This window comes from Simochromis diagramma, unplaced genomic scaffold, assembly GCF_900408965.1.
Source record: "Simochromis diagramma unplaced genomic scaffold, fSimDia1.1 OVJJ01000680.1, whole genome shotgun sequence".
NCBI classification, from domain to species: domain Eukaryota; kingdom Metazoa; phylum Chordata; class Actinopteri; order Cichliformes; family Cichlidae; genus Simochromis; species Simochromis diagramma.
The window spans coordinates 1,941,212-1,955,704 of NW_024387470.1; the positions used below are offsets into that span (position 1 = coordinate 1,941,212).

At 39.1% G+C, this 14,493-nt stretch overlaps 1 protein-coding gene across 12 annotated transcripts in view; it reads right to left on the bottom strand.

Annotated features, from left to right (window-relative positions):
• Positions 1-879: 879 nt before the first annotated feature.
• The window catches only part of LOC120723482 (dedicator of cytokinesis protein 9-like), a 69,336-nt gene continuing 55,722 nt past the window's right edge, over positions 880-14,493 (bottom strand). For 5 of the 12 annotated variants that reach the window (XM_040014946.1, XM_040014943.1, XM_040014942.1 and 2 more), the window contains 17 exons: positions 14,355-14,491; positions 11,705-11,820; positions 11,492-11,629; positions 11,174-11,356; positions 10,882-10,995; positions 10,420-10,635; positions 10,262-10,319; positions 8,968-9,074; positions 8,697-8,819; positions 8,440-8,553; positions 8,200-8,205; positions 6,066-6,212; positions 4,226-4,436; positions 3,656-3,846; positions 3,456-3,556; positions 3,145-3,283; positions 880-2,532 (listed from right to left, as the gene is read on the bottom strand). In XM_040014946.1, coding sequence (XP_039870880.1) covers positions 2,425-2,532; positions 3,145-3,283; positions 3,456-3,556; positions 3,656-3,846; positions 4,226-4,436; positions 6,066-6,212; positions 8,200-8,205; positions 8,440-8,553; positions 8,697-8,819; positions 8,968-9,074; positions 10,262-10,319; positions 10,420-10,635; positions 10,882-10,995; positions 11,174-11,356; positions 11,492-11,629; positions 11,705-11,820; positions 14,355-14,491 — 2,209 coding nt within the window. In that variant the 3' untranslated portion in view covers positions 880-2,424. Of the gene's footprint in view, positions 2,533-2,816; positions 2,825-3,144; positions 3,284-3,455; positions 3,557-3,655; positions 3,847-4,225; positions 4,437-6,065; positions 6,213-8,199; positions 8,206-8,439; positions 8,554-8,696; positions 8,820-8,967; positions 10,073-10,261; positions 10,320-10,419; positions 10,636-10,881; positions 10,996-11,173; positions 11,357-11,491; positions 11,630-11,704; positions 11,821-14,354; positions 14,492-14,493 lie in introns of those variants that run through there. The other 7 variants (XM_040014952.1, XM_040014944.1, XM_040014950.1 and 4 more) reach the window with 4 other exon arrangements.

A 14,493-nucleotide genomic window follows, 5' to 3' on the forward strand; every position in this document is an offset into this window, starting at 1 on the left:
CTTATCTGGTGCGCGTCTTTTATTTTGACAGCGAATGCGCACATGCGGACCACTTATGTGCACCCGTGTAAATAACATAATGTTCTGGCGGGTGTGTTGTTGGTTTTCCCTCGATTTCTGAGTCGACAAGCACCTTTGTTACTGGGACCAGTAATTTTAAGAAAGGCCCCCATTAGAACCCATGAGAAATGCAAGAAATGCATTATTGCTCAGTCTGCAATATCTTTCCCAGAACAAACACCAATTGCAAATAACATATAACAATAAACCTGAAAATCAGTTCAAAACAGCGTACTATGTTGCAAAGAGTGGACTACCACTGGCAAAATTTAGCAGTCTTTGCAAACTTCAAAAAGCAAACGGCCTCGATCTTGGACTGATTCATGTCCTACACAGTTCTTACAAGTTCATAGAAATTTCTGTTCAATTAAAACCAAGTATTTGAGTTGATGATTGTAATTTTTATACAATGTTATAATTTGTTTTTCAACAATTTTTTGATTAATGTTTTGTTTCAGTTACAATATTATACTTTAATGTATAATATTGTAGAGGAAACAAAACGGGAAACAAAACAGCAATCAAAAAATTGCTCTCTTTTTTTATTCGGGCTACTTAAACTTATTTTGGGCTACAAAAAACTGAAGAGTCCCTGCCCGAAGGGCTACCAGGGATTTTGAAATTTTGCGAGCCCTGATATTTATAATTTTAATAAATGACAAATTAAAAAGGCATGAACATTTTTTTTTGTATCGAAAAAATATCGAACTGTGACACCAAAGTATTGAACCGAACCAAACAGTGAATTTTGTGTATCGTTGCACCCTTAATATATACACACATATATATCTTTGTGTCTAGAATAAAGTTGAACCATTGTTGCATTTTTTGCTTCTTTATTCAGTAATAGTCATGATAGGACAAATCACAGGTTGTGACAGCCTTAACATCTTGTTGGCAAATATCTCAGATGTGACCTTTGCAATCAGACAGCAAAAGAGTTCCAGCAACACTGGTGCTAAGTCATGCTCACATCAGATACAGATGGAATTATTTAGGTAATTATTTTCTTAACAGCTGTAAACTTTGATGAAATTTGATATGCTGCAGATACAGGAGTGTGGTATTTCAGCACTGATCTGTTTTTCATACAATAAAAAAAAAAACAATTGAAGGGAAAGCAAGGAAGTAGGCATTATTATTATTACATGTTTTATTTATTTGTCTTAAACATATGAATGAATGGATGAATCATCATCTAGTAAAAGTCTTGTGTTTCTTTTTAAATTTGAATTCACAGATAATAAAAGGCGTCATGACAAAGAAACAAAGGGGTAGCTTACAAATTGTTACACTCTTGGCTTGCATTGCATTGTCTTTTTCTCTCATGTCTTTGGCAAGAGGGGATAGACTTGGTAACTGTAAAAAAAAAAAATATTGCACATAATGTTGTTACAGAAAATAGGTTAAAACATTTTGGTTCATCTGGCTTTATAAATAGTTTCTATAAATGCCCAATGGCCTAAAATAGAGTGAATAATTCTTTGAAAACATCAAAGATAAACTCTGATGCTTCTGCACTTTACAAAAAAAGCTCCTGCTGTAGCTAGACATGCGGAAAAATGAAGAAAGAATACTGTGCACCATAGGAATGTATGAATGGTTACAGCGGCACTGATGTCTCACTGTCTTAAACACTCTTTTACAAACACACTATGTGAATGAGATCCCCAGAGTTAAAAACAGATCAAGTAGTCAAATGCAAAAACACTTAACTTCCTTGTCTGTAGTTTTAACCCCATGATAGTATCCTTTGGGTTGGGCTCTGGACAGAAGAACAAGATAAGACCATGTTGTAAACTGAAGTACTAATACATGCTTGTTAAGTTACATGTGGTTTAACCCCCTTAGAACACAGAAAATAATAAACAACACATGAAAATGTAGACAGATGATGATATTACAATTTTTGTAAAGGTTTGAAAACCATCTGTATTTAATGGAGTCTCCATAGGAAACAAGAATAATGGGGGGCACACGTGACTTCACTTTACTGGTTGCGGCAGGTGGGTGCCCCTCCCTGAGCTTGGTTTTGTCAGAGGTTTTTCCTTCCCACTGTTTGCTCAGTGGGGTTGGGTTTTTCCTCTGTATTATTTTATGGTCTCTGCTTTACAATATAAAGCACCTTGTAGTGATTTGGCGCTATATAAATAAAACAGAATAACATTGAATTGATTTTTCAGGTTATGACCTGGAAAATTTTGAAATCAGATAAAATAGGAGGAAAAACGGTAACAAATTATGTTTTTAGGTAGTGTTACATTCTTTGAAGGTTTTCAGCTGATCCTTCAAGTAGTTTGAACAGTCATTAGTAGTGATGGAGCAGCAATTTTGATGTCAAACATCTCTGTCAGAATATGGTGGTCAAGCCATGTACTGTAGGTTGGCACTGATTGGTGTGCCAGTGATGGTGTTGAAGATGCCCATAGAAGCAGACAGATTGCTCCTTGTACCATCGTCCACTGGGTTTATCTGGAAGAAATGGACTGTTAGAAAGCTTAAAATATACTGTTTGGTTTGTTTTATGTTTAAAAGGAGGTGGGGGATGGAATTAGTGAGGAACGGTCTTTTAAAATTTTGGACAATCATAAATATCAGGCTACACATGAAGCTGATTCAAGAGGGCATTACATTTCATCTTTGGGAAGGCAGAATTGGGTGCAGATACTATGTCCATGAAGCTGTTAGTCAGTTGCTGTCTATAAATCTTTTACAGTGTAAATAGTTACTTTATTCAATGACACAATCATTATTACCATCCAAGCTGCTCAGGACAGCATAAATAAAGGAGATAGGAAACATGGTTAGTAAAGGTTAGAGTAAAAGAACTGCAGCACAGGACAGCACTTTTTGTCATGCAATTAAATATAAAATTACACATTGACAAACACCCTCATAACAAAATATATGTGTAGATAAGTGTAGATGAAGCATGCAGATGTGAATACAAATAAAATCTGACAGACCAGGTGCAACTTGATTCTTCACACGGAACAAAACTTTATAAATAAAATATTTAGTAGTTATGAGGTATCTCAGAGCCATCACATGCTGTGATCATTCATCATTCTTCAGTGTTTCCACCTGTTCGTGCATGATGTTCGACAGCTCCCTCGTCAGATTCCTGTAGTTGGCCTTCATCTCATCATGATACTCTTGCTGGTCTTCTTTAATCAGCCGCTCATTAACGCTAAGCGCTTGACCGCAGGCATCCACAAACTGCCTGAAAAGAGAGGCATGAAAAAACTCAAAGCAAAGCAACAAGCGCAAAATAGTAATATGCAATACAGAAAGACAAGCATCCAACCTCTGTAGCCAAGCTCACTAAGGCACAATGTAATCATAGTAATATTGGGCATGTTATAGTGTGTGGGAAGAAGGTTTTCTGTCAGTACCTAAAGACCTCTTTGAGCTGTTTGACTTTGTTGTCTGGATATTTCTTGGCACTGCTGCTGTCTAGGAAGGCTCTGGCATAAGCAAGAGGACCAGCATTTACCTGGAAAATCAAAATCAAAGACTGTTAATTCTAGATTAAAGGAATAAAATAATTATTGATAAAGTAAAAATGATTATAACCTTGTGATTTTGACTCTACCTGAACACTGATGCTGCCTTGGAGCTTGAGCTGCAGGCGTATCATGTCCACTTCAGAGGCCGAGCACAGCTGTCGCAACTCATTCACCTTGGCACTCATCTCATCTATGGCCACTTCTATGGGGCTCAGGTCAGTTTGGTGTTGGTACATGACTGCTATACGCTTCTTTACGTATGGGAAACAGTGGGTGGCTAAGTGAACACAGGATTGGAAGAGAAAAAATATTTGTCGTTAGCAGCAACATAAAAATGTCCTTTGAACACAGAAACAGTAGATTCCGCAGTAATGCTGGTAACCAGGATATTAAACACTGTAAATGGCCACAGCGGAATCTCCGCTATAGCCAAGTCTGTTAGCATAATTATTAATAAGGCACAGTAAGAGCTGAACTTACTGGTACACTAATGAAACAGAACTAAATTCATCTACATAATTTTTTAAGTGATTTGCACTAAAGTCAGACACAGGCGATTGTAATCAACAATAACAGCTGACAATCAGGAAGATATAATTAAACTTTGGTTAATCTACTCTACATTTACAAATAGTTTCCATGATTGTATGACATACTGGTGAGAACAGTCCGCCGTTTACATTGCTCTTCCACCCCGCCCTGCTTTTTGCCTGACATTGTGAACGGTGTTTCAAACACAAAGCGCCAGATGTTGTGACTCTTCTCAAAGTCTGTCCTCCTGTCCTCCAGCTCCTTTTCGTCGAGGTAGGGCGTGACGTGAGTTACCTGGATATAGGCGTACTTTGAGTCCAGATCTTTCGGATTCACCTGTGGATGCAGAAGAAGTTTTTCAACATATTTTTTTGTGTTCAATCCATAATATTTATATAAGCTTACATGAAAATAAATTAGTGTGTTAACCAACCAGTAACGGTATTTCCCAATAGCAGCTGACATATAAAAGGTATATATTAAATTTGTGATTTCTTCCCAACTGGCTTTGTATGCTCTCATGTTAAAATTTTAACAAAGGTATTGGCAGCTACACAACTTCATATTTTTTTAGGTTACAGGTTATACTGGCAAAAAAAATAACATTCACAAGTCAAGTTAGTGCAAGCTGAAAATAAATCAAAAGGTTAACTTTAAAAAAATTGAGATTTTTTTTTTAGAATTCATATAATTCTTAAGCAAGATGGGTCTAGTCATTTCAGCACTTCAAAAGTAACCCTCAGCATGTGGTAAGTGACCCAAAATCAGATTGAGGCTCATCAACAGTTGTCATAGTTATGGGCTTTCAATACAAACATTCACAGTGGTGGTGAGGGGAGGGGGGGGTTGCCTTTGGGGCTTAGGTTACCAGGAGATATAGCATAAACAGCAACAAAGTACATTGTAGTGGATGAATAGGTGAAAATGTATTCATGCAGGAGCCAAAAATTCAAAAACACATTTAAAAAACTTCATATATCCGGTTGTTCAGTGATGGCGCGACGAATCCTACTTCCGGGCCTAAAGTAGTCTGCGTTTAACATGGCTTTTGTGTTGTTAACATGTTTAATGTTATGTATTTTCTTCTATTTGATCTCAAAAAGCTCCTAAAACAGTCAGTGATCCCTGTTGACCTCCCTCGGCTTTTATTACCGCTAATCATTTATTTAAGCTCAGTTTTTAAAACCTTAGGATGTAACTACAGCCCAGCCCATGCAGCAGTATATGAATGACTAACCTCGTATTGTGGATGGATTATCTCAGTTGTTCTGCTGGCTGAAGTTTGGTCCTTTTACAGCATCCTGCCATGCGATTACATTTGTTCCTGACCACGAGAACACTCACGTTAACTTTTATCGAGTGGAAAAAAAGTTAGCTTGTTTATATTATGCTAACATAGCTGTGTCGCTAGCGGTCACGTAGCACATCATTATATACCAGCTAGCCCAACTTCAGTAACCCTACAAACGTCCCTGCTGTTTAGTTTTCTGTCTTCATTTATGCTGGAAGTGATAACAGAGCTGTACGTTTTAATTTGTTTCCAAAACCCCGCAGTCAGGACATGTTATATTGTATTTAGATAGAAGCTAGCGAGCTAACTCCCTGCTAACTTCTAACTCCGTTAAATGTCATAAATTCCGTTTTCATGGATGCCTGGATGTTAAACTCAATTGTTACACCTGGTAGAGCAGAACGCTGATCATTTTATTAAAGATGAAAGACTTTAGACAGTTTTTCAACTCTCAGTACTGCCATAGTGATCGTTTGATATATGGACCTGCAGCGGAGTTTAGGTCCAGACACGGCTAGTGACGTCAGACTGAACAACCGGATTCATTGTGAATTCTCTGAATGCAATGTGTACATCAAACCTACAATAACGTTTTCTCAAGATTATTGCACAGTTACTAAGGTCTACCATTTACTATCATACTGTCATCCAAACATACAAGAATGTGATCACACCTTGCCAGAGTCCTGAATAATCTTGACATTTTCTTGGCCAAATTTGTCAGAGTATAGCTTCAGGAGCCTCTGGGAAATTTCAGACAGTGGAGTGAACTTTGGCTCCTTGTAGATGTATTCTTTTCCATCCTCATCCTCAAAGAACCCCTGCAAAACGGAAAGATCAAAACTGAAATAAGATGGTTAAAGAAAAAATCTGTGCACTAAAGTGGACCTATTGTGCTCATTTAAAGCTCCACATTGTTAGTATTGCACTGTCTCCTTATTGTATGACTTGATGGTGGATTTATTCTTTCAATAACAAGATGTATGAAGCAGTCTGTATTTGTTGAAAGGTGTTAACAATGACATACGCAAATTGAGCACTCAAAGCCAGTGACACAAACATTCATACAGCCCTTTATGTATGCATAAACACTGTTTAGCATTGTCATGCTAAATGACGTGCCAATGGACACATTCGGAGAAACTCAGGATTGTAACCAAGGCCCGAGATTGATCCACCAAGCTTCCAGTTGGTAGATGACCTGTCAACCACCTGAGCCACACCAATTCAATTCAGTTTTATTTATACAGCGCCAAATCACAACAACATTCACCTCAAGGCGCTTTGTATTGTAAGGTAGACCCTACAATAATACATACAGAGAAAAACCCAACAATCATATGACCCCCTATGAGCAAGCACTTTGGCGACAGTGGAAAGGAAAAACTCCCTTTTAACAGGAAGAAATCTCCAGCAGAACCAGGCTCTGGGAGGGGCGGGCACACATACACACACACACACACACACACACACACATACATACATACATACATACAACCATCATGGAAGGACAGGCCCCTGCACAGTATGTACCACTGGCAGATAGAGGAGGTGGCTGATACCCAGAAATCCTACCAGTGGCTGGACAAAGCTGGACTGAAAGACAGCACAGAGGCACTAATCATGGCAGCATAGGAACAAGCACTGAGCACAAGATCCATAGAAGCTGGGGTCTATCACACCAGGCAAGACCCCAGGTGCAGGCTGTGTAAAGATGCCCCAGAGACAATCCAGCACATAACAGCAGGGTGCAAGATGCTAGCAGGCAAGGCATACATGGCACAGATGTTCCTGTACACTATGTCGGCCACTTGGTTATGGCGTTCCGAGTATAACCTGGAAGTCCCGAGGTCAAAATGGGAGATGCCCCCAAGGGTGGTGGAGAATGACCGAGCTAAGATCCTGTGGGACTTCCAGATACAGACGAACATAATGGTGGTGGCTAACCAACCGGACATAGTGGTGGTAGACAAACAGAAGAAGACGGCCGTAGTGATCAATGTAGCGGTTCCGAATGACAGCAACATCAGGAAGAAGGAACACGAGAAGCTTGAGAAATACCAAGGGCTCAGAGAAGAGCTCGAGAAGATGTGGAGGGTGAAGGTGACGGTGGTCCCAATGGTAATTGGAGCACTAGGTGCGGTGACTCCCAAGCTAGGCGAGTGGCTCCAGCAGATCCCGGGAACAACATCGGAGATCTGTGTCCAGAAGAGCGTAGTCCTGGGAACAGCTAAGATACTGTGCAGGACCCTCAAGCTCCCAGGCCTCTGGTAGAGGACCGGAGCTTGAAGGATTAACCGCCCATATATATATACATATATACATATGAGCAATAGGTCCACTTTAAGTGATTGTCATTATATACAGAAAGTCATCAAACACAGCAAACATTAGCTGATCACTACCAAGTCAAACAGATATAATCTATTTAATTTAATATATTCATACATGCGTAACAGTTACACTGTGGTTTATTTGTATAAAAGTAATAGTTGGAAAGGCTTCATCAATTAATCAAAAGAAACTTTCAGAGGAAAAATCACAATGGGATCACATATGACTGAAAAAAGGAGGAGTTTCTGGATTTGCAAATGAAACAGAAAAGAGATAAAATGATATAAAAGTCACACAACAGCTATTGTTTTGTGACTAAGTAACCATATTTTATCCACTACTGGTCCAAAAAATCATGAAGCAACAAAAGCTTAAAAATCTACAGATACTTGATAGTAATTTTACAAATACTCATTAGCCCTTAAACAATGTAAAAAGGCACTGACATAGAGGAGGACTCCTCTATTCACTTACCGCAGCCTTAAAAGGAAAGGGAAAAGAAGAGAAATCTCAATTAAAAAAATAGTAGCGTTCCATTTAGATTCAAAGGTTCAGCTGTATCAGAGAGTGTATGTGTGTATGTGGTACTGTACTGCAAAAAACAATAAGATAAACACCATGCTTTTATGAAAACTGTGGACTGAGTCAAATTTAAGCTGAACTGAAAATTTTAATTATTATCATATTTATTTACTTTTTATTTTGTAAACTTACCTGTCCAAAAAAGGCCACTCTGAAGTATGTGCCAAGCAGTCTCTTGCCAGAATGCATTACTTCCATCACTTTAGTATACGCACGGTGGAGTGTATCATACAGGTGTGCCAGTTTCTATTTGACAAATTCAAAAACAAATTGCAATAACTGTCACGCAGATGTTTTTATTTACAAACTGTTGTTGTGAATTGGCATTATATAAACAGAACAGAACAATTCACACTTTGTCTATAACTTGTGCTCAGTGTGCAGCTCACCTCAAAGTCTCTGCGCTGTTCATAAATGGGAATGATGAGCCTATAGACATCAGCAATGAGCTCATAACGCTCTGCCTTCCAGAGGCCATCAGCACACTCCTCCAAAAGCTCCATCAGCACCTCCTGAACACAAACAATTATCTTATCTTTAGAAAAGACACTGAGAAGTGGGACTAATGTTACTGCCAAAAAATATTCCTGAAGCCAATGACTAATTTTAAAAAGACATTCTATAGGCTGACATTCAGAAAAGATCGAAACAAAGTCTGACCTCACTGAAGTGAACATCCTGCATCCCAACATCCTCCATCATGGCTGCTTCCTCGTCAATGTTCGGAGTGATGACACGGAAAGCTGAGCAGCCCTGCCTGAACATGCCTGGCATAAAAAAGGTACACAGAGAGCTCCAGTAGAACCATACACTGATCAAGCATAAAACTATCACCACTGACATGTCAACCCTGTCATAGAAATTATATTCCCGGTTGGCTATGGCCTCTTTATGTAGGATAATGTGCCCTGCCATGATGCAAAAATAGTTCAGGAATGGTTTGAGGTTGGCAAGATCTCAGTCCAAGCGGGATGTGGGATGTGCTGGACAAACAAGTCTGATCCATGGAGACCCCACAACTTACAGGATTTTAGAGATTTAACATGCTGTTATGTGCTAGACTGTCTCAGGGGCATCTTTGCACAGCCTGCGCCTGGGGTCTTGCCTGGTGTAATAGGCCGGGCCTCTATGAATCTTGTGCTCAGAGCTTGTTCCCGTGCTGCCATGATTTGTTGTCAACACTCTGTGTTGTCTTTCAGTCCAGCTTTTAGGATTTGGTAGGATTTGTTAGTATCAGCCAGTGGTACATGCCATGCAGGGGCCTGCCCTTCCCTGATGGTTCCTCTCTCCTTCCTGCTCTTCTTTGTTGGGCTTCTGCTGCCCGAGATATTCACTAAGCACACTATCAGTTGCAGATAAATTCCTGATGTACTTGTGGACCTTTGTTTGTTCTTTCATCCTGGTTGTGACACTCACTAATTATCAGCCACGTTTCTTCCGCTTTTGTGTGTGTAGTAAGAGAGAGAGAGAGAGAGACGTGAAGGGTGAAGGCAACAGTAGTCCCAGTGGTAACTAAAGCACTTCCCAGGAACAACATCTGAGTTCTCTGTCAAGAAGAGGGCAGCAAAAACACGGCACAGGACCATAAACTTGAAGGATAACGATGAAGGAATATGACTCACACTGTTTATTTTTTACAATTATTGATGGTTTTAGAGTTGGAGGAATTTGCAGTGTATACAATTTACAATTTCGATTGCAGACATCCCCAGCTCTGATATGTGTAAGACATATAGCTTTTTATCACGCTCCATAAATCTTTCATCTGAAAACAACAAGAGAGTTGATAGGCTTTATTGAGTTTATCAATCAATCTCTCCAGGATAATGTTCCTCTACTGCTGTAATGTTTATCAGAGATTCATTTTATGGCTTCTGTAAATGAGGATCATAAAAACATGTTGGAGTTCAAATAGTTAACTGCCAGGAGACCTTACATTATATCCTCAACTTACCTTTCCTCCAGAGATACTCAGCCACCAGAGCGGCAACATGCACGTAACACATAGCTGCCTGCAGGTGAAAAGCACAGACACAGTCACGAGTCAGAGGCTAACACAACAATGCCTTACTGCAGAAAAAAAGTCAAGGTATTCAATGTGACGTAAAATACCTCTGAAAGATCCCCATTTTTGTTGTGGATGCGAGCCATACTGTCCAACCAGGTTTTACGGAGCTCAGGGGTGCTGGTGTAGGACTTGGCTAAGCTGTATTGGAGATCTACCAGCATTTCCGGGTCATTTTCGTGCTCTTTCATTTGCTCTGTGGCCATCAACACTGTCCTGATGCGTTTTGTTAGGTCCTTCACATCTGAAGGAAACGCCGTGTGCTGCCCAAGCACAACAACAAAGTGAATGTTCAGGATTACATAAAGCAAGAAGTGGGTACTGAAATGTGTTTGCCCCAAAACAGGAGAAAGGCTGAAATGTATCTATTTAGCCACCTAGTAATAGATAGTATTGCTACATGTATGATCTGACCAAGTGTTAATCAACCAGTTTGGGACAGAAATAACTAAAATTATTCAACAGTTCTCCTGGTAATTTATTTTGCCTACCAAACTCTCATTCCTCACCTTGATGGTCTTGTCACTGTTGGCATAGTTGTTGATGATGGAGAGAGACTGCTGGAAGCGCATACCCCCTATGCCGATGACGTCAGCAATCAGCTTACTGACAGCAATTACCACCTGGGTGAATATCAACAAGTAAAGAGAACCTTACATTTAAGACTTCCTGTATAATACAGAGATACATCATTAACATGGTTAGCAGATACATCATAGATATTGTATGTAGATAGAGACTAGAAAAGATAACTAAACATATAAAATGTCAAATTTAGACGGACACAAATGAAACGCTTACCTGCAGATGTGTTCGTACAAAGGATTTACGACCTGTGTAGTCGAAATTGCTTTTCATAAGAAAGTAGAGAAGGTGGGCAGCATCGCTACGGATGGAGCTCAGCTTGGAGTTACAGCACTTGAGAATTTCGTAGCAGAGAGAGGCACACATGTCGGCCCGGCCATCAAAGAAGGTGCAAGGGAACTAGAGAACATGGAAATGCAGCTGTGGGGTCATTTCAAGTCGATTTGTGGATATCAAAAAATCACAACCACATGGGTTACAACCCAATTCAGTCCCACCATGTTAAGTCAATAAACATGGGGCCAGATATTTCACCTTGTAAATGAAAGTCCTGAGTGAGGTGAAGACCTGTTTGAGAGCGGCCTCAGACTGAGGTATCTGCAGAAAACACAAGTGCACCTGGAAAACCTTCTTCATCAGGGGATTGTGACCGAGATCTGAATTCAGCTGGGTCTGAAAACAGGGAAGGTGAGTTTATTGGCTGAGCAAGAAAATAAAGGGTGTCATGTTGGCTGTCTCTGTTAATACCTTGAACCCCATGATGAAAGTGCTGAGTGTGTCCAGCACAGTGAGACAGACCTCTGTAGACACACTGGCCTCTAGAAGGCACTGGCTGCTCACATCTGCTTCCGTACAGGAGTACGCTGCACAGAAAGCACATAAGCAACGTCTCCGATAGGAATAATGTTTTATTAGAGCCATAAAAAAAAGTGCATACCGTTGATTGCTTTATTAATTTACATCTAAGACCAATAACAATTTGCCATGTGCTTGTATGGCAGACCTGTTGTTGATTTTGTCACCATTACCAACTCCTCGAAGGAGTCAGTAAAAGACAAATCCGTTGCCGCCAAGAGCTTGGGAAAGCATGGCTACATTAATTCAGATAAACACAATATTATTTAGGTCCAAAAAATAAATAAAAATAATAATATCCTACTTTAACTACAGCAACATCTGCTTCATGACCACATTTTAGCACAGTACAACTCACCCCAGCTACACACAAAGTACTTTAAGTATACTCTTAAGCAGAGATGGATTACTATTGCAAAACGGTAATTAGATTACCGTTACTTTCCCATAGGAACGCTGCGTTACTGCGTTACTAAAACCATGATTTTTTTTTGCGAGAATGTCTCATGACAATGACGTAAGCGAGTGCGACGTTCCTGACAACAGCTGTGTGCAGATCAACAATGGATAATATATCGAGTGCGGAGAGAGTATGAGCATGCAGCATTTAAAGCGTGGAAGTACTGACCTTACTTTAAGTTTGATTCCATAAAAAGTGACAAAAACATTAGTGTCCGTTGTGCATGGGAAGAAAACTTCTTTTTACAGCGAAAAAAAAACCCTAAACTTCCGAGCAAGCACCGAGTGCGCTACGATGTAATGGGAAATTCACAGAGAAACTCGCAGATTCTTCAACTGACCGCTGCGGCACACCTGCACCAGGGTAAACCTCCGCCTACCCTACTCCTGCTTTACAGGTGAAAATAGAGCAAAAGGACCGCTAGTCTTTGACTTTATTTATTTTCTGCTGTGTTTTACTTGCATCTATTTGAAAGAGTGAGTGTAAACACAAAAAATATATATATATTTTATGTGCTGGAATGTGCAGAAAATTTTTGCTTGATGCATAAAGGTAAAAGACTAAAACTAATAAAACAAGTTTTAAAAAGGGACTTTTCCATTTGATTACATTTTGTATGATGGATTATGTAGAAAAAGTAGAATTGGGCTGAAAGATCTATCGCTTTATCACCTACTCAGGTTGTAAATCGTGTTTTTAAAAAGTAACTAAGTAACTAAGTAATTAATTACTTTTGAAAATAAGTAATCAGTAGAGTAACGGGATTACTTTTTTGGGGAAGTAATCAGTAATTAGTTACTGATTACTTTTTTCAAGTAACTTGACCAACACTGCTCTTAAGTATGTTGAAATTCAACCTAAAGAAGGAAATAACATTTCATACATACTCTAAGTATATACAGTACATTCTTGCCCAAATGATTACAAATAAAACATCAAAGTGCGCTATTAAAAATGACTAGATAAAAATAATACAAATGTGTATATTTTCAGTTGGTCCTTATTAGGAGATGTGTCATTATCACTGAAATTAAATGACGTAAGAAGTTTTAGTTTAATAGTCTTGGTTGTAACCCAGTTAACTCTTAATAAATCAATTTTTTGAAGGTTAGGGGTGTTTTTCTACAAGAACAGTTGTTGTTCGTGTACTTAAAAAGTATAGCCTCATATGCATCATCATGCTATCTCAAAATCTGTTATGTGTGCTTTGCCTTCATACTCATTCTGTCTCGTTAATGATTTACTTTTATATGCTGGTAACCCTACATGTAGGTTTCACCTGAGTATTGGAACATCAAACACTTTGTTTCCGGCATTCCGGCATTATGCCATTCTTCAAATGTTTTTAGGGAATAAAAGCGTTACCTAATGATTCAACAAAATAAAACGACTTCCTCATCTTTTTTGAAGATGGAAAGTTCTTACAGTTCTGTGTCGTTTGTTTTGGTGAATAATTATCACATCAGTGATCATTTCATTTGTTACCTGTAATACTTTAGATGTATGTGTAGTTTCTGCTCATGTTCAAAACATTTAAGACAGATGTGGGACGATTTTTAGGAATCATGTACATCTGTACTTGGAAAAAATTCTGACTGAAAACACAAAAAGAACACAAAACATTGCCTTAAGATTAGTTATCAAATTAGCAAACAAGACCCCTAAACTCAAAAAACGTCGATCACAAATTCTTCCTTTTGGTTTTGCCAAATGGTGGGACAGAATTCCAAGACAGATGGAAAAAACCAGATCATTAGTGACATATCTTATCCAGCATATCACCGATTGCAATTCATAGATTATTGTCTATAAAACAAAAAAAGAGAGACGTTGAGCTTGACCTTGACAATTTAGGTGAAGAGCCATTAGGTGATCACCATGTGCAAGTTTTGCTAAACCAGTACTGTACAAAGTAAATTGTGGCCGGGCAACTAGATGGCTAAGTCGGATAAACTAACAAATATTACTACATTACCAGATTTAGACTAAATTATTGGGTATTTTTATTTATATGTTTATCTGTTTTTTGTTGACATGTGGAAAGCATCCATTTAATCATCCATTTCAGGTGGGCAGGCCTACTGTTGTTAAAGGTGTGAGCATTCTCCAGAGATCCCAGCTGCTGCAGACGGGCGTGGAGGATCCCAGCTCTGTTACGAGACACAGGGAGAGTCAGTGATTTCCTGTCAGGACCTACAGGCCCCGCCCCCTCATGGATCCT